The 19,963-nt window shown below is 45.9% G+C and overlaps 1 protein-coding gene across 9 annotated transcripts in view; it reads right to left on the bottom strand.

Annotated features, from left to right (window-relative positions):
• LOC111858754 (dual specificity testis-specific protein kinase 1-like) overlaps positions 1 to 18,927 on the bottom strand; it is a 29,736-nt gene extending 10,809 nt beyond the window's left edge. Inside the window, exons 1-3 of one of the 9 annotated variants that reach the window (XM_023840785.2) lie at positions 12,056 to 12,158; positions 10,952 to 11,063; positions 1,728 to 1,921 (exon numbers count right to left, since the gene is read on the bottom strand). In XM_023840785.2, coding sequence (XP_023696553.1) covers positions 1,728 to 1,921; positions 10,952 to 10,982 — 225 coding nt within the window. In that variant the 5' untranslated portion in view covers positions 10,983 to 11,063; positions 12,056 to 12,158. Of the gene's footprint in view, positions 1 to 1,727; positions 1,922 to 10,951; positions 11,064 to 12,055; positions 12,178 to 12,454; positions 12,604 to 13,463; positions 17,788 to 18,530 lie in introns of those variants that run through there. The other 8 variants (XM_023840788.2, XM_023840792.2, XM_023840791.2 and 5 more) reach the window with 8 other exon arrangements.
• Positions 18,928 to 19,963: the final 1,036 nt, after the last annotated feature.

Raw genomic sequence — 19,963 nt, 5'->3', positions numbered from 1 at the left:
CCAGTGTCATGACACACCGATCCCACTGCCAGTGTGTCAGCAGCCAATGGGTGCAGTCATGGTAGAAGCTTAATTTCAGCTTCTCTTATCTTGATTATTTTACAAAGTCCGTCAGCAGATCATAATTAATCGTTATACAGAAGCCATACCCAGCCCTGGTTCTGTAAGAGTTCAGCTGTGAAATTCACCTAATTTGATTGGACTCTATCCTGAAACCTCTTGTCTGCAACTGAAGGCACATGGCCACACTGCCTGCTGTTTTCTTAAAGATCCTTGTGGATTTTTATATATAAACTTGTAGAGGTGGAGAGTTCAGGTTCAGAAAATACAAATTCAGACCAAGATATTGTTCAAGTGACCAGCTGAGTCCTCTGTGTTTGTGACTCTTTATACTCATAATCATTTTCTGAACCTGAACTTCCCTGCTCTGTAAACATGCCTAAAGCACATAGCCTTCCCCTGCATGCTCCGTCTCCTCTTACACTGACAGGAGATGCACATTTCACAGTGTCTCTGCGTCCAGCCCTGAGCGCCATCAGTAATCTGGCTGTTGGTAACTTTATACAGTCACTGCTTGGGACTCCTTAATGACAGCTGTGTCTTGGCCAGACTCACACTGTTAGCTTTGCAGCTGATTCTCATGGATCATTCAGTCCCGCTGAGTGCTGTTTGGTGCACTGCTGAGTGCTGTTTGGTGTTCTGTCGCAAAGCCGTGTGGCTTCTGGGGCCGTCCATCACACACATCACATGGGCGATGATGCCATGCCATGGAGAAGTAAGCTCCCGTGGCGATATGAGGATGCAGAAACACCAGAATGAACCCGGGGGGAGCTGTCACCCTGAACTGTCACCCAGGGCCCTTATGACAGAGGCGTCCGCCTGGACTGTCACCTGGGGCCCTTATGACAGAGGCGTCCGCCTGGACTGTCACCCGGGGCCCTTATAATGGAGCCATTAGCAGAGAGAAGCTGGTCAGCCTATTTCATACCCTGGACAGGTGACACAGAGACATTTTCCTAATGCTTTTTAGTGACACGACATGGGAGGGGTTGAGTGTGATGGGCAGCAATGGGGTTCGGGTGATCTGATGCCACGAGCTACATCAAACTTTCTAACAACATCCACACACGTATTTTTGAGTGCTATCCGGTTGGCAGCACCCAGAGGGCCTGGAGCACCTTGAGAGATTTTTTTTGTCATATAATTACAGGAGTTTTTGTCTCCTCTCCTCTACCATCCTTTATTTTTAGGACCGTAAGACGTCTGTCTGGGATCCTATCATTTTTACATCTCTATCAGGTGATTTCAGGGGGAACTTCATGCAAACGGTGAGCATTTGTCTAGGGTGGGAAGATGAAAGGTGCCCATTTCCAGGAGATGTATGATAGATGTATGATTTTTGTCTGCTGCCCAAAAGCAGCATGTCACTAAAGGGAATCTTCTTGGCCTTTCTAGTGTCAATTATTCTCCAAACTTTATGGGGAAGGGAGTGTAAGACGGCATCTGGAGGAGAAGTGAGACACATTCCCTGGGGGACTCATCCAGAAATATCTTCTGCTTCATTCCCCCCCCCCCCCCCCCACACACACACACACAGAGTAACTGCTCCGCAATTGCCCACTCAGCACATCAGAAGCGGCTCCTTAACCACCGCGCCATTTTTTGACTGATGTTCCTCGTAGGCAGAAAGGGGCAGATTGTAAGCCCCCCCCCCACCACCGCCATACCTTGTAGACCTTGGAGAAGAAGCCTCCCCCGATGAGCTCTGTGCTGAAGTTCTCCCAGAACTCGAGCTTGCGGACGGCGGTGCGAAGTCTCTGCCAACGTTCCACGGGACAGTAGGTGTCGGAGGATTCGCCGTAGAGCGTGGGGCTGCCGGGCTCCGAGGCCACATCCACCTCATACATCCTGGGGATCCTAGCTAGGGGGCAAAGGGGGGTCAGCCAGGGGAAGCAGGGTCTCATGGGAAGACCTCCAGACCCGACAGTGCCCTACCCAACTCCACGCTGCACGCATTATATTATATTATTAAACTGCACGCAGCATACAGTTGCCCAGTTTTCATACACTTTCTCAAATGCGTGCTCCAAAAACTCCATATAGATAAAGCCTGCCTTCCTGAAGACCATACAGAGAGAACTTCTGCCTGAAAATGCTAAACGATAAATATGATCAGATTAAAATGAGATGAATCGTGGGTATTTCTGTTGGCGTCTATCATGAGGACCAGTGCAGCCTAATTGCTTAACAGAAGTACAACTGCTTCCCGTCTCCGTTGGGCTCTGTCGTGTTTCTGAACTCCGATTAGCCCCAGACAGCATGAGCAAGTTGCGCTACTAAAATATGCTACTTTTTAACAATAACATATAAAAAAACATGAATCTGAACTGGACTTTGTGGAAGCGTTGCATGGGTGAAAAGTATCTGTGTAAACCTAGAATTTCACTCTGTTAACAACAATTCAGAATGAATTTCTGGAAAAGTCATCTTACTATCAGACAAATAAACAGAGGTGGCAATTTCAGGTCCAGAAAGTTAAAATCCAGACCAAGATTTTGTTTCAACCAAGCAGTTGAGTACTCTGTGACTGTGACTCTTTATGCTCAACTGGTTGGTTGAAAGTAAATCATGGTCTGGATTTTTACTTTGTGGACCTGAAATTGCCACCTCTGCAAATAAATATTCTGTGAAACCGCTGTACCTCTGACGGACGGGACCGTCTGATCCGGGCTCTGGTATAGTGACAAGAGCCATATTTTCTCAAGCAAGGGCTAAAACAAACAGCAGGTCACCCAGGCCTCAGATACCCTGATGGAGTTTGTGAAATGGGCCCCAATGAAGCCGGAGGGGAAACGGAGAGTGCTTCCTATCCGCAATATTAAGCTTGGGAAGTAGCAGGTTTAAAAAAAGATAATAAACACACACTCACGGGCGAACATGGTTTGTTTAAAAGCCCTTTTTAGCAAAAAACTGAAAGTCGAGATTGACTGTATTTGAATGTAAAATGGGCTCTTTTGTTGGTAAAGATGGGAGAAGCTCCTACAGTTCAAGCAAATGCAAATCAATAAGCATCAATAAATCTGATTCTCCAGAAAGACACACAAGGGCTCAGCCCCTAAAAGACCCCTGATACACCCTAAAGACTCCCATTCCATCCTAAAGACCCTCATTCTATCCTAATGACCCCCGTTCCATCCTATCCAATAGACCAGAGTCATGAATCATGACATCGGTCTGTTGAAAGTTTCTCCAGGTCACCCTTTACTGCCAGCGTTTTGAAACATTCTGTAAGATTGCTCCACCTACCCTGTCCATAAACACCCCCTATAGGCTGGGAACTTACACTCAGTGACTGGCTACTCATCCAATCAGATTCTCTTTTTTAAAGTCGCTTAACTGGTCAGTCAGTGCTTTTTTCGATAAGATTGAGTGACCAGTGGAAGGAGGAACTGTGCCATCAGTCATCGGGAAGATTTCATCTGTTTCTCACTGTTTAATGAGTGATTAAGTAAACAGGCAGTGTGAGTATCTCACGTCGCTTCTCCTGTTGTTACATTTTTTTCTTTCACTTCTACGCAAATGCTACTGGGTAAATAATGTATTTTTTCAAAATAAAATCAGATGAGGATATTTCTCAGAGAGTAACAGTAAATATACAATAACAGCGCGAACATACACAACCTCACAGCACAGATATTCTACGACAGTATTTCTGAACCCAGTCCTTGGGGACCCCCAGACAGTCCATGATTTTGCTCCCTCCCAGCTCCCTGCCAGACAGTCCACCGGCAGGTGGGTTGGGAGAAAAATGTGGACCATCTGGGGTTTGAGAAACTCTACTGTATGACACCTCCCTGTGTGGGGGGTGGGCACCCATTTTTCCACTGTCCCGCACCAGTAAAACAGAAAAGAGTTCACTCCCTTAAGCATGACACCCCCTAGCTTTGATACTAAGAAAAACAAGCCAGAGCAGCCAGGGCTGATGAGCGGAGCTGAAAGAGCTTCCCTTACAGTGAATGAGTGCGCAATTGAGTCCTGGGGGGGTTACATCAGACTACACCCCCCCGGATGCCACACCGCAGCCAGCAGTAAAGGAGTGAGGAATCTGACAAGCCGAAGCAACTGAACTGGCCCTGCTTTACTGGGGGGGGGGTATCAGCTGTGCTACACATTCAGTTAGATGGGGGTGGCGGGTCAAGTAACAAACATCCCCACACATACCAACTCTGCCCCAACTACAGTGACTGTCCCAGGCCACCGTGGTGACGCTGCCTGGCACTGCATTGCTGTTGGATGTCAGAAGCCCAAAGCTCTGCGCCCCAGCAGCTGTAACCCCAGCAGGAAAGCCCCCCGCTACTGACACCTCTGTTTGCTGCCGTTTCTCCCCTTAATCGCCCTGCTTCATCGCTCCCCCCCCCCCCCGTGATAACTTAACAGGAAGTGGTCACACTGTAAACATCTATCCTACATGCAGATAAGTAGCAGGTAAGCAAGACGTTTGATCTGCGGTAAAAAACCTGATCATTCTCACGTCATACAAGCCAGCCAATGACAGCTGCTGTAGCCTCAGCAACCATATTAAGTTACGACTTACGGACGTCATAAAAATTTTAAACCAAATTTATTTCACAAAAAAAATTAAAGAATCGCACAGTCGCACATCATAGTAACTGGAATACAGTGCAGTAACAATAGGCCAATACCTAAAAGTACTGTGAAAACAAAAAAGACGTACGACATTAGAAAAAAAATCTAAATAATTATTTTTAACCACACATTCTGAGAACCAATGAAACTGGTCCTGCGACGGGCTTTTGGGTTGTGATGCACTGGTTAAGTAACAGCACCACTTGATTTTAAAGTAATTTTTGCTTATTTTTTTCAGTATGATTAAGTAACCTTATTAGCAAAATTAAAATACACTCCTAAACTTCTAGTTTAGACCCGAAGTCCAAAATAAAGTCATAAGCTGGCAGGTGTTTCGACACAACATGCCATCTTCAGAAAAAAAAAAGTCTGTGACTTGTGAAAAAAAAGATACATCCGCAGAAAGTGTCACTGACGCATTTGACCTATAAAGGCTGTTTGCCATTGGGTCATGTGACCCGCGCCAGAGCTGGCATCCCTGCGTCACTGCATCTCTAGGCTGGCTGCACAGTGACCCTCACCCCCAGTTTAACATCGCAGTGAGACTTCTTCCTTGGGGGGATATTTCTCAGCACTGGGATGATGGACTTGTGTCACACTAAGGTATAGGGTGGGTAGCGGGGCCCCTCTCACCGGGAGCGGATCTCACACTAAGGTATAGGGTGGGTAGCGGGGCCCCTCTCACCGGGAGCGGATCTCAAACTAAGGTATAGGGTGGGTAGCGGGGCCCCTCTCACCGGGAGCGGTTCTCACACTAAGGTATAGGGTGGGTAGCGGGACCCCTCTCACCGGGAGCGGTTCTCAGACTAAGGTATAGGGTGGGTAGCGGGGCCCCTCTCACCGGGAGCGGATCTCAGACTAAGGTATAGGGTGGGTAGCGGGGCCCCTCTCACCGGGAGCGGTTCTCACACTAAGGTATAGGGTGGGTAGCGGGGCCCCTCTCACCAGGAGCGGATATCACACTAAGGTATAGGATGGGCCACAGAGGCCCTCTCACTGGGCACGGCTCTCACTCCAAGGTATAGGGTTGTTAAATATAAGACAATCCCATCATATACAGGATGGGTGGAAACTGCCCCCCATCCTCGACCAGGGCGACCAGTTTGCTCCACATGCGAACTGGTGAAATACCTCCAGGCACCTAGTCTGTGGCGCCACACAGGAAGTATACAATAAACTTACTGCAAGTGAGAAATTAGTTAGTAAAGAATATGATTCAATTCAAATACAATGCGGCTGGATCCAGCTCTGACTGGATATGATGTAAATCAGTTTAGATGTACGAAAGTGCCTTACCTTCGAGGTAAAAACACAATCAAAATACCATTTCTAAAGGAGGTCACCTTGTTTATTTTGCACTGCAAAACCCATCTAAGAATCTCGGTAACTGAAGTTAATCTTAATCTGTTTTAAAGGAATATGCAGTGATCCTGACACGATGTGAATATCGACTCATCCTCCTAGATTGGAGCTGCATTGGGGATTCGGATCATAAACAGATTGGATTTCCCGTTCAGGTCAGTTTCGCCTTACACCCCTGGGCCTACACTGCAGATTCTCTAATACACTTACTGAATATTCCTGCTAAACATGGACTCACTCTCTGTCCTCACTGACCGCCAAGTCCAACGGCAGCTCCAACAGAGCGCCCTCTTCAGGCTGTCCTGCTCTGTGCCTCCCCCTCCAATCTGCACACCCACACGTACACAAACTCACACACTCCCCATACTCTCTAAGTGGGCACAGTAGGACAACTGCAGCCTTTGTCTGAGAGTGTTTGTATATGTGTGTGTGTGTGTGTGTGTGTGGTCTGTAAGTGCCACAGCCAGTGTACGCAAGACCACCTCATCCAGCACTCACTATGTAGATGGCACTGAGCGCTCGAGGTTACGCTGCCACATTTGAGAACCGCAAACAAAGAGGCACTTTAGCGAGAGCCATTTTCATGACAATACATCAACAGGCCGCCTCACTCTTTAAACTCCTGTGGAGGGAGGCAGTGAAGCAGACAGGCAGAAAAGAGGACAGACCGGACACGGTGACGGACTGAAGACCGGCAACACAGAAGAGCAGGCAAAGAAACGAAACGGCGACAGGCACTGAAGCAGCACCCTGGCCAGGGTAGGGGCCAGATGCCAAGCTCAGCATGCCCGTCGCCGGGAGGGAGGGGCTCATGCCGCCCCAAGTGTAAGAAGGGCCACTCTTTTCTGTGACAGTCCTGCACTTTCCTGAAACTATTTAGTCAGCATATTGCGACTTGGACATGCTGGAAGCATTCAGATCAGTTCTGATTCTTCTTTCTAAGGATCCCAACGCTGTTGCGCCAAAGTGAGAAGCTTTGGGGAATGAACTCCAATGCATGGAGAAAAATCACAATCTTGACGTGTCTAGGTCTAAATCTCTGCATGACTCAGGAACATATGCATTGCAAACAGCAACCCCCACCCCCGAAAAGGCCCATTCTGAATAATTAATCTGGTAAGTTGAGACCTTCCCAAGTGCCCATCGTGGGGTGTAACCCTATCGGGTTGTGTCCCATTTGCACTGATTTCACCGCTGCCTCGTCACCTGAGGTCACAGCCTCCAGTGAGCATACACCAGTCAGCTGGTACAGCTGAAGACCAGACCCTGCTCAGGGCCTTCACAATGGTGCTGGAAGACCAGCAAGGGTACATTACAGAGCGGTGCATATATGTGGAAACTTTGGCCAGTACTGATAACAATTATCGTTCTGTCTAATATAACCAATACTGATAACCGGCTATCCTGAGCTCCACAGGTCTGTGGTGATACTGATGTTAGTGACATTACAAATTTAGATCCTGCAAAGGTGCATTGCGGCCACATCATATAATGCTGGCAATGAGAAGTCAACAGAGCAGCGATGACTTGGGATACTGTAGCGAGGATCTAAGTGGCGAATGAGCCGATGGAGTCCCTCGTCCTTCACTACGAGAAATGACTGATCATCCAGTTCAGTCATCAGTATTATTTTAGTAGTTATGTTTATGAATATTGACTAAAGTCTATATATCAGCCGGCAATATCAGCCATGATTGATACATCGGACTGATTTTGATGTCTTTATTTTTAACAAACATCAGCTGATACAGATACGTTAACCAATATATTTCTAACATTACAGGATGCTGACATCCCTAAATATCTGCAATAGGTATTGTGTGTAATAACATAAATTAAATGATGTGGCAATGATGAGTGTTCATCCCTCCTCCGAAACTGCATACCCAGTGCAGAGTCATGGTTGGCCTGGAGGAGAACCCAGTGCAGAGTCATGGTTGGCCTGGAGGAGAACCCAGTGCAGAGTCAAAAAGCCCAGGCAGGAATTGTACCCTCTACCCTGGAGGTCAGAGGCTACAGTGCCACCTACAGTGGGTAGCGACAGGGTGAGTAGTGCACCCGCTGCGATGGGGCTGCGATGGGGCTGCGATGGGGCTGCGGCTTCAGCTCCGGTCTCTGAAGCACCGGGTTTGGGAGGAAATGCATGCAGACATGCAGACCACACACAGCGTGAGTACCTCTGCTTCCTGAAACTGCATCAGAACTGCACGTCAAAAACAGAAGGTACTGCAGACAGGAGGAAAAGCACAGGGACAGAAATATTTCATGGTAAATTAGACTATGGGATAGGAAGTGCTGGCTCAAATAGATATGAAACTAAAATGAGTCTTTACTGTACACTACACATACTTTAAAAAGGCCAAGCATTACCAAGTGTTAGCTACAAACTAGCAGAAGGATGACGCTGTCATTCAGTTTAACTTCCTCCTCCTGTCAGAGAGCTTCTCGACAGCTCGCAGCGCTGTGGCAATGAATGAGCACTGCTGTGTTCACAATTTCAGCCCTGTTACAGCTGGGCTGGCTGGTAAGCTCCACCCTGACAAAGAGAACCCACCCTGACGACTAAGCTGCATCCCTCCAGCAGCCAACAATGAGGAGCAATCGCCCATTCACATGCCTTTGGCCAACATAACAATGACATACGTGGAAGCCCAACAGAGAGGAGACATAGGGTACTGATGTCGCCCCTAGCGACCGTTTTCCAGGGGTAAAACAGGTGACAGCAGCCCCAAGGGGACACCATGAGGGGGCGGTGAGGGGCTCAGTGGGCCAAGCTCCAGCCTCTGCAGAACAGTCACATGTCCCCAGCTCCAGTGGCACTGCACATCAGCTGACCCTGTGCAGTGACCTCCAAGCCATGTTTGGTGAAATGAAGCATTCCAATGTACCTGTACTTGTGAAAATGGCCAATAAAGCATGTTTTTTTTTTTTTTTTTGATGTGAGTGCAAGTTGCCGCAGTGTTTCCTAACCCAGTCCTTGAGTACTCAGAGTCAGTCCAAGTTTTTGCTTCTTTTTAGCTCTCTGCCAGATAGTCCATGTTTTTGCTCCCTCCCAGCTCCCAGTAAGGTCCGGATTGAGAAACACTGGTTTAAGATATATAACAATCATTAATGATGCACCAGTTAATCTCAGACATGCCATCATTGGACCAGAAAGCTCACCCTCTGGGACATGATACAATCCAAGACGGCCGCCTGACTAGAGGAAGTGGCAAAAACTGAGGACAGGCAGTTAAGCTAAAGGCTAACACTTCATGGGAAGCCAGGGAACGGCGGAGCGCCTTTGGTGCCGAAAAGGGAGGTGAAGTTTACATAAACAAGCAGATCATGTTCACTGTAATACGCAGCAGAAAAAAAACAGAACGAGGAAACGGGGCGTTCCAGGGTCAACAGAACACAGTGCTCCTTCGGAAGATGAGCGCAAGAGGAAGGACCCGCCTTGAGCCATCATTTGACATGCCAGTGCTGGCAGGGAAGACCCAGTCTGGGTGCGGACACTAGGTGGGCCTTTAGGAAGCGGCAGGACCCACAGCACGGAAAGGACCTCTCATATAGCTGTCAGCAGGATCGCCTAGGATCCGGTGGCTGAAAATCAGCCACTCTGGCAAAAATTGGGGGCTTTCGATCCAGCGGTTCAATGGACAGGTCTTGGTGATATGTGAAAACTAAGGTACCAGAAGGTCTTTGTTCTGAGGAGGGGCTGTGCTGTCATGCCATCCATATGTAATCAGGAGATTCATTAAGACCTTCCGCACTGGTGCACAGGAACACTCCACTGCACGAACCACAACAACAATCCTATCCTCAAAAAAAGTGCCGATTTCCACGGGAACTGCACTGCAAACGAACACCAGGATAACAACAACCTGTAGAGCATGACCCTGGAGCCGCCGCGTGGTTTGGAGGGCCCGGTGTCCAAGCCTTCCTGAAGCGAGAGCTCATCTGCTGAAGCCATAGGGAGAGGAGAGACAGCAGAGAGAGGGAAAGAGAGAAAGAAAGAGTGAGCAGGAAAAAAAAAAGAGGATGAAAGAGGCAGAGAGACAGACAGAGAGCGAGAGAGAGAGCGCGACGGAGACGGCATCGCATTTCGGGATCTCAGCGAAGGTGCCGGCTCATGCTGAAGACACTCGCCCTCTGAAAAGCGGAAATGACAATCCTGTCTCGAGTGAGCCGATGAAACATGGCCCAAATGAGCCCCAGCTCTCTTCCTGCCAACAGACTGTGGATTTGTCCCACTGTCACCAACCAGGACATTACTTGGCCGAGCCACCTAATTGTTCACAGTTCCACCCCCCCCCCAAACCTCATTTTAGCGAAGCCAGTGGTCGTGGAAAACTTTCAAAGTAACTGTCAGTGGCAGAGTCCCGTCCGGGGTGAGGTATTCACTGATTCACTGTTTTGGTGTCCCCTGCAGCAGGACCAGCAGGTAGGAGATGTAACTGCAGAGGAAGCTATTAAGCACTGACCACTGGTCCAGAAACGCACATCTGGGCACCTCAATCACTGCTGCAGCTGCAAATGGCTTTACCCTGATGGCACTTTGAGATAAACAAGAACAGAATCTGGAAATAATCGGCCTGCAGGAAGGACAGATGCAGCAGTCAGGGCATGACCACGACGGTCAGGAAAACCTTTCATCAACTGCCAGATTCGGCAGAACCTGCAGTTCAGAGATACTCAGAGGAATATTTACATCATATACACTTATCATTTAAGTCACACTAAAGAACATCTTACGTTTAGTTTTGGGACATGAAGCACATAAACAATAAGGACAGGAACATTTTACAACCATCCAGTGATGGGGGTAGTACAGTAGTTCCAGGCAGTTATCAGGAAAAGAGACACACGGGGGGGGGGGGGGGGGGGGGTGTTTCAGCAGTTACCGGGGGAACAATTCTGCCAAAATGGGGGGGTGGCTAAGAGAAGGGCTTTTACTTACTCCATTGATTTAATAAGCTATTCATATACATCCTGCAGGCAGGTGGAAACGCACAATCCGTCCAAGCGCTTGAGCCAAAGCAAGGCAGCCAGCGAGCTAAGGGTTCCGGGAGCTGGGAGAGAACCACACACACACACGCACAGAGACACACACTCACAGACAAACACATGCATGCAGAGACACAGAAACACACATGGAGACACAGACATGCATGCAGAGACACAGAAACAGACATGCATGCAGAGACACACACACGCAGACACACGTAGAGACACACACACGCAGACACACGTAGAGACACACGTGCAAAGACACACACACATGCACGCAGAGACACGCACACACGTGCAGAGACACATATGCAGACACGCAGACACACATGCAGAGACACACACACACCCAGAAACACGAACACACGTGCAGAGACACACACATTCAGACATACAGACACGCAGAGACACAGACACACACATACGTGTAACAGTGAGCGAATGTACAGGGATAACAAACAAACACTGATTAAAATCTTAATGGGGGCGGAATGATGCTTTATATCGTGCCCTCTGGTCACTTATCCATCCAAAGTCGGAGCCGTCCGATATATTAGCACAGATTAAACATTTATGCGTATCGAAAAGCGCTCATGCTGCTCACAGTACAGCAGCTGTCATTCTTACACCTGGAGCTTGGAACGGTTTTAAAACATAATGGGAGGAATCAACTTTTGTGCCGTCATCTCAGAGTAGTGAGTGCGGGGTCAGGCTGACAAGCGACGCGGTACAATCAGCTGGAAGCGCAGAGCACAATCTGATACACTGACCAACTGTACATTTTACAAAATTGCAAATAAATAATCTGAAAATTAGCCGGGTCTAGGCCTAAATCTGCCTACATTTGGATTAATGTATATAAAGAAATCAGACAAACAACATGAGGATAAAAGTTTCAGTCAAGTTTCCCAGTTATAACCGTACTGGTTCAGAGCAATTCACACAATTAGATGTATGTAAGAAAAATAAAAACTACTTCTGCCATTAAACAACAAGCCAGTACGTTTTCCAAACTACCCACAAAATATATATTTATATATTAAAAAGCACTTACCGCAGCAATTATTTTAATTACACAGACAGACAGCGACTTCTGCTTATGCTCAGACGCAATCTATCGCATTGAAATAGTCCAGCGTTACAACAGCGTTTGCAACACAATATCTGCGCCCGGCTCTCCCTGCCACTGCCCCCCCCACCCACCCTCCTCCTCTCTCTCTCTCTCTCTCTCTCTCTCGCACACACACTTTCCCCGTCTCTCTCTCCCTCCCCCCAGCCACTCCAATCCAGTTCAGATTCACGGTAAAAAATAAGCCTGGGTAACAGCGCGGAAAGTAAATAGCTAGGCTACACTATGGCCAATGTATAATACATCATTCCGTTTAAATACTAAAGACAAAATGCAAAAGCAGTGAACTTTAAGAAAAAATGCAAACCCAATGAACACATTTACCCAAATACGTCACGTCTCGCCGTTTCTCCTCCACTTTCTTCTTTCTATCTACTATTGACGACTGAAGCAAAAGCTCCGTAAGGCTGAAAAATAACTATACGGAAAACAGGTTGGTGAATTGTATCTTCGGCCGGCTGTCCGAACAGCTTTATAAGCTACTATTACAAGCTATACAATCGCATTTATACACGACGAGGCACAAATCCGCAAATACAGAGGTCCATTTGATATAAGCAGCTATTTTTATTTATTTTTTTTAAATAGCTGGTTGAATTTTCTGAGATAGCATTTTGCATTTTAGCTCTATATAAATAACTAAACTGGTAATAATTCACCTTCCCTGCTTTACAGAGAAATTACAGAAAAACCAGCTTACAGGAATGACCACTGGAATTCAAACTTTATTTTTAATCAAGTTTATTGGAAATGACCACACATTTAATGTTTTCAATTCAGCCACAAGTGAGTGTTATAAGAGACCACGGCTTAGGGTCCCCACCTAATCCATGTCAGGAGGGACACTGTCAGATACTTCAGGTTATACAAGTACAAACTACTTTAAGACTAACAAGCTGTCGTGCTCAGCTAAATTGTTCGGTTCGTCTTGTGCTTTTACTGGTTTATTTCCTTGATTGAAAGACTCATCCAGCTGTTTCACATTAACATTAGTGACACATGCATGATTATAGGAGACTGACCAATCAGCACACAGCAAGAACTCAGTGCTAAAGTGACATCCAGGTCCTGTTGATTGAAATGATAGCTTACAAACCCTGTCCTAGCTCAGTGTCCCCCTGACATGGATTAGGTGGTCATCCGCTATACCACGGACAAGCTGCATAAATCAAATTGGCAGATGGGAATGTTAAAATACTTCAGCGCTGGATGTTCGCTTAAAATGCGACCGACCCGAAAGTTTTTGTGGGTCGCGGGTTTTAACTTTAAGATAAAAGCGCCATCTGGCGACGATAAGTAATACTTCGGAAAGACGTAACAAAGGAGACAACGATCAATTTTCCAGCTTTTTATTTGCCTGGTAATGGGAATCCTATTCGAGGAAGCACGTACCCCATAGCTGACCTGCCCTGTAATTTTGGGCCTTCTGGACATCCTGTTAGTCTTAACATTCCGATCACTCTCATTCAGGTGTTCGGACTCACAGAAATGATATTCACTGGAGGTTTTTGGAGTTTTTTGTTCATCACCCCATTCTCTGCAAAATCCCAGAAGGGTGGCTGGTTCAGAGATGCAGGTGTTATGCCGAAAAAGGCATCCCTGCCGTAGAATGCATACCGGTGTTCTGACGAGTTGAGCTTTTAGGGTTTTTGGGGGGGTTAGGGTTTTAGGGGTGTTTTGGGAGTTAGGGTTTAGGGGTTTTTTGGGGGGTTAGGGTTTTAGGGGTGTTTTGGGGGTTAGGGTTTAGGGGTTTTTTGGGGGTTAGGGTTTTACGGGTTTTTGGGGGATAAGGGTTAGGGTTATCAATTAGCACTACGGTAGCCTAACTCGACAAAGTAGCTCAACTCGTTTCAGATCAGCGACCAATCGGTCATTTAAGAGACAGGCATGCATTCTACGGCAGGGATGCCTTTTTTGGCATAACACCGGAAGCACCGTGTCTGGCACCCAGAATTACACCGCCTGGCAGCCTTTCAGTTTAAAAGAAGTCTGTAAAACCCGAAGTAGTTCAGTGTCCCCCTGACATGGATTTGATGGTCACCCTAACCTCAACCCATAACAGTCTGCTAGCCTGAGCGATAACACCAAGTCTGTTTGCTACCATTTTCTAAACAAACAATACTGTATTGCAGAATTACATATCAAATCCAAAGGTTTTTCAATAAAATACAAGCCATCTAAATTGTGTCCCTGTATGTACAAATTTAAGTCACTACTATACGCACTGGGAGCACTATGCTTTGGACCCATCACTCAAAATGCACAATAAGGGCAGTGAAAAGTCTAGACAGCTAACCCGAGTGATGCAGGTTACCATGACAAAGATGCACGGCGTAGCCAAGGCAAGATTTTTATTATTAAAGATGGAGTATGTACTTACACTAACAAATAGTATGTATGACTAATATTTAAATAATATATAATTTTTGCGATCCAAATCAGTTCAGTATTATTTTTGTTGTACGCGTCGTCTATCTGCGACAGTGAAAGGGTTACAATTTCTTCAAATCAGCAGCACAAATCTTAGTTTAAATTAAATTAATAAAGCGTGTAAATCACTAATAAAAGAACAAAAACAAAACCACCCTACATAAGTTACCCACTGCATAACGATTGTCTGCTCCAGTCTTTTCTGAAGCCTCCCTGCTCCACAACAGAGCAAGACCTGCTGTTTCGCATCAGAAGTTTGCCAAGGGAAATCCCTATTCCCCTCGGTGTTATATCTGTACATTTCCCTTTCGTTTCGCCCTTAATTTCATATGGAAGTGGTTGTTCTTGAGTTTTTTCGTCGCCGGTTCCTTTCGGGTTTTGGTTTTGCACTTGAAAACACCCGCAGAATTTTATCAAGCAAGCTTCACTCGCTCACGTAACGGGATTGTTCGCTAGGAACTGTGGGATTTGGTGTTGGATGTATGGATTCTACGCAGACGGGACGTGAGCTTAATCGCACGATAGACTACAACTACCAGATACCATAGCGATTCACTTTAAACGCAAACAATACACAATCTACTTCACACAAACAAGTGGCTCTCTCACAAACATAAGATGGTAAGACACAACCCCGTGCTGGCCATTTCGCCCCCGTGCCCACTCGGGCGGTGTGTAAAAATTAAAAGAAATGCGCTATCTTGTGTCAGGACAGTGTAGGAGTCACAGATATGCACAACGATGACCTTGGTCCCGCGTCAGTCTTCCACAGGCATTGTTTATGTTTCCACTAGACATCAATAGGGAGTACACAACACGTGACGTCAGAGGATGTCTACCAGAATGTTTGACTCAATGGTGTACAAGCAAGTACAAATGAACAAACAAACAGTGTGTATTAACCAGTCATTCTGTTTCTTAAGTACAGGGCAGAGGATAGTTGTGTGAGAAGGGAGGCTTTTACACCCATAGCAAGTGGCTTGTTACTGCATTGTAAAACAATACACAGGTCCAATTCAGTCTCGTATGCCTTAGTTTCTGTACCCACATTTTTCCTTCATCAAATTTATTCCACAAAAATGTGCAGTAATGGGAAATGGGAAAATGATATAAGTTTTTATGTTAGGTTTGTAGTTTTTATCATTTTCTAGGTTTATTTCTTGATTCAATTATTTTATGTTAGTTTTTTAGTTTTATGTTAGTTTGTTAGTTTTACCATCTTCCAGATATATTTTTGCTTTTTATGACAATGTTTTTATTCTGTGGCACTTTGAGATTGTTTTAAATGTGAAGTGCGATACAAATAAAATATATTATTATTATTATTATTATTATTAAATAGAACATAGTGCGGTAACAGCAGCACAATGCCTTCAGGCACTGTTAACAAAACAAAACAAAACAAAAAGAAACCCCAGAAGTGCCTTTCTCGAATATCCTAATAGGACTGCTTTAGTTAAATGTGACCAGAAGGTTGCTGGATTTCACAGCTGGCCCCCTGAGCAAGACCCTTAACAGCAAGAGACCCTGACTGTTCATATGCCAATCCATCCATCCATTTTCCAACCCGCTTGTCCTACTGGGTCACGGGGGGTCCGGAGCCTATCCCGGAAGCAATGGGCACGAGGCAGGGAACAACCCTGGACGGGGGGCCAGCCCATCACAGGGCACACTCACACATGCACACCTATGGGCAATTTAGCAACTCCAATTAGCCTCAGCATGTCTTTGGACTGTGGGGGGAAACCGGAGTGCTCGGAGGAAACCCCACGACGACACCGGGAGAACATGCAAATTCCACACACATGTAACCCAGGCGGAGACTTCAACCCAGGTCCCAGAGGTGTGAGGCATCATATGCCAATAAAGAATGTTAATATTTGACCAAATCTGAATCAGTTATAGAAAACTTTAAAACAGCATATACTGCATAATCTAGCTGGAAATTCAGGTCAATGTCAAACTTTACATGTTAGAAATTCAACAAGCAAAATATACATTTAAAAAATATATAATAGATACCTATCACCTTTAAAACAGCACATGGGTATAGTCTTTAGCATGTAAACTTGGCTTTCTGGAAGTCAGGCCAAACTTGGAGGAGCTCCGCAGGGTGGAATCCGATCACCAGCACACGTCTGAAATAAGCACACCTCTCATACTCTATGTAGCGGATTTCAAACAGGTTGTGGAATGAGGTGAAGCTAAAGGCGTACGTTGGCTTGATGCCCAGGATCCGCAGACATAACCCCACGTATACATCTTCAAGTGGAACTGGTGGTGCGAATTTAGACGCCCACAAAATCTTTTCGGCGAGGTCGACTGAAAAAACATAACCGGCCCCAGAGACATAGGGAGGAAACCAGGTGGCAGGGTATACATCCTCAGATATGTACCACCTGCTTCCTCTGTCCCTCCGTGGGTGACCATCGTTAATCACCGACCCCGTGATGTAGTTTTGCTTGACTGGGCTTTGATTGTGGATCAGGAGCTTTCCGACCAGGCAGTGCACGTTGAGGAAGGTGTCTGCATCAACCTTCATGGCATAAGAGGCTCTCCGGCAGTTAGAAGCTAACCAGTTCATCATCATCAAGGTTTTAATGGTCAGGTTGTGATAACTGTCCAGGAAGTCCAACTGGACAATATCTGCATGCTGAAGTGCTTCACTTTCCAGGTCCATTTGGACATGATGACTGTCCTTTCCAGTGGGAAGGCCCGCAAAGAAGAGCCGTAAAATCTCAATGTTGGTTATTTGGTCCTTCTGCCCCCACGTTTTTCTGATTACGTCTCTAGAAGCACGGTCACCTGGAGCCACGGGAACCATCAGCACTAGGAATGGACTTCTCTCCCTGCACTTGTCTGGCTGGTTGAGTACATATCTGTACGAAGATGGAGAGATTAGCTTGTAAAGGTCTTTGGAGGTAGGTTGTAGGCTGGTCATTGGGCTTGCATTCCAAAACGTTTTCAAAAAGAAACTGAGGAAGAAGGTAAGCAAAGCTGCTGAAATCACGACTGTGAGGATCATGCGACAGGACCACCTTACCATTTCTCCGTAAAAAGAGATTCAAGAATTACTACAAAACGTATATCTGCTTGTCCCATGAAAAGTCCGTGGTTTTTGCTTTTCGGTATCCGTAAAAGAATAGTCCCGGAGCGCTTCCTACTTCTGTTCCAGAACTTCCGCATGAGCACTTCCCTTTTTACAGTCTGAAGTCCACGTACAGTTTCTACGTGAATGAAGAACACGCGCAAATTCATTGTCAAGGGATCGGACACCTGCAGGTCGCAGTTCAAAATAAGTACAAGATTCAAATAAATAGAAAACATCACGTACACTACACGCCCGATGTTTTTTCATGTACAACGATAAACAGCATGTCAGAAACGCTTCATGGGTTACCTTAATTGTATGAAATTAAGATTGCTGTTAACTATTATAAATACTGAGTAGCAGAAATGTAATAACCTATGCTATTTTAATGATTATAAAGATTATAAGACTCAAGCGTTTATAAACGTGAGGACGTATTTGCTACATTTTTACATACAAACATGCAATTTGGGACCGCGAATGTTGTAACAACAACAACAACAAATTTATTTTTGTATAGCGCATTATCACAACATTACATCGTCTCAAAGCGCTTTACAGTATCCCCACCCAAAGCCCCCAGTGAGTTAGCCATAGGCGACAGTGGCAAGGAAAAACTCCCTAGAAGGAAGAAACCTTGGGAGGGACCAGACTCAAAGGGGGAGCCCATCCTCCAGGGGGCGGCAGGGAGAGTCAAATACAAACTGGAATAGCAGTGTTGGCAAGTCTCACGCAGTGTTGCCAACTTAGCGACTTTGTCGCTATATTTAGCGAGTTTTTAGACCTCTTTGGCGACTAGTTTTCAAAAAAGCAACTAGCGACAAATCTAGCGACTTTTTCTAGTGTTATTGGAGACTTTTGGAGAGCAGCGAGTGCTACCGTGGTCTCCCCTACCGTCCCAAAGCATTCACAGGCGGACAGTCCTCACGCAGCAGCCCCACCCAGCTGCAGTCATTGCAGGACATGTTCACTCTTCACTCTTCCAGAGTCCAGACTGCAAATGATTCGCGCATGCGCGAAGCCACCACTGGCTGATCCCAGACTTATTATTATTAATGCCCTGGCTTATTGCCAAAAACTCCGCCAAGTAAACAGTTAAATGACAGTTTTCAAGAATAGGTAACTCCGCCAGTGTCTCTTTGGGGTCACTTCTGCCGGTCCCAAGCCCGGATATAAAACAAGAATCGACAGAAGAAAGTTCATTTGTAGTTCCAAACGTATTTAGGGTGTGTTTAACCACCTTGTCTCTCACACGACATTATTCCTCTCTCCTACAGCGTCCATTATAATTACATGCGCATTATGCAAATTAGGCGATGGCGTCATTTAGCGACTTCTAGCGACTTTTGGACAACCAATAGCGACTTTCCTTGCTGAGGAGTTGGCAACAGTGGTCTCACGAGATAAATATGCAACCTCACTTATGAAAACAAGCCCAAAATAAGTCCACTGCGCAAAGAAAGATGGAAAAATCAAGCCCCCAAACAAGCCCAATAAACTCGATTACACTGAATACAGTCAGTCCTGTGTTTACCATATTATTTGTGTTCCTTGTAAATATAGCACACATACAACAGTAACTGAAATACTGGAGGCATGGTTTTAAAGTTTCAATGTATCGTTTTCTTTTGCTAGTGTGTCACTAAATAACTCCTTATTACCCCCAAGCCATTTTGAGTTTCCAATTAGGCCTACTCTGTCTGGCAAGTGACGAGATTTTCAACACTAAAAATCAGGGGTGAGTTTCCCGAAGCCTTCTTAACGCTACGTCGTTCATTAGTTCTATCTTTTAACACAGAACTTAAGAACGACGTAGCCTTAAGAACGCTTCGGGAAACTCACCCCAGGACAATAGGTGCCACGTACATTTCATGCACACGTGTCTGTAATATCCACCAGAATTACGGTGTTGACGTTGCAGGACTTTGCGCTCACTTTAAGCGGTAGCACTAATGCTAGTACTGTAAAAACTTTAGTAGCATAAAGGAAAAACACTTAGCACAACAACCCAGTCAGCACAAGTACGTCGGCGCTACGTCGTTGATACGTTTTTTGAAAGGTCAGCTTAAGTAGCCTAGGGAACGGATTGCGAAACTGTGCTGAACCCAGGCGGGCTCCGTAGTATTATAATTATTATCGATATCAAAATTTCTGTCATTTTATAAAAAAATACAATTCAGTTAAAAAGCCTTAAATTCACAATCTCAAAATAAGAATCAGGCCATAATGACGCAGCCCGCAAATTATAAGCGACTTAAGAAGAAAAAGCCCAAGGTCGCTAATAATAAGCGGACTTGGCAACACTGGTGTTT

The sequence above is a fragment of the Paramormyrops kingsleyae genome, chromosome 2 (genome assembly GCF_048594095.1).
Source record: "Paramormyrops kingsleyae isolate MSU_618 chromosome 2, PKINGS_0.4, whole genome shotgun sequence".
NCBI classification, from domain to species: Eukaryota; Metazoa; Chordata; class Actinopteri; order Osteoglossiformes; family Mormyridae; genus Paramormyrops; species Paramormyrops kingsleyae.
The sequence above is the reverse complement of the archived record's forward strand: the minus strand, read 5'-3'. Positions and strand labels throughout refer to the sequence as shown.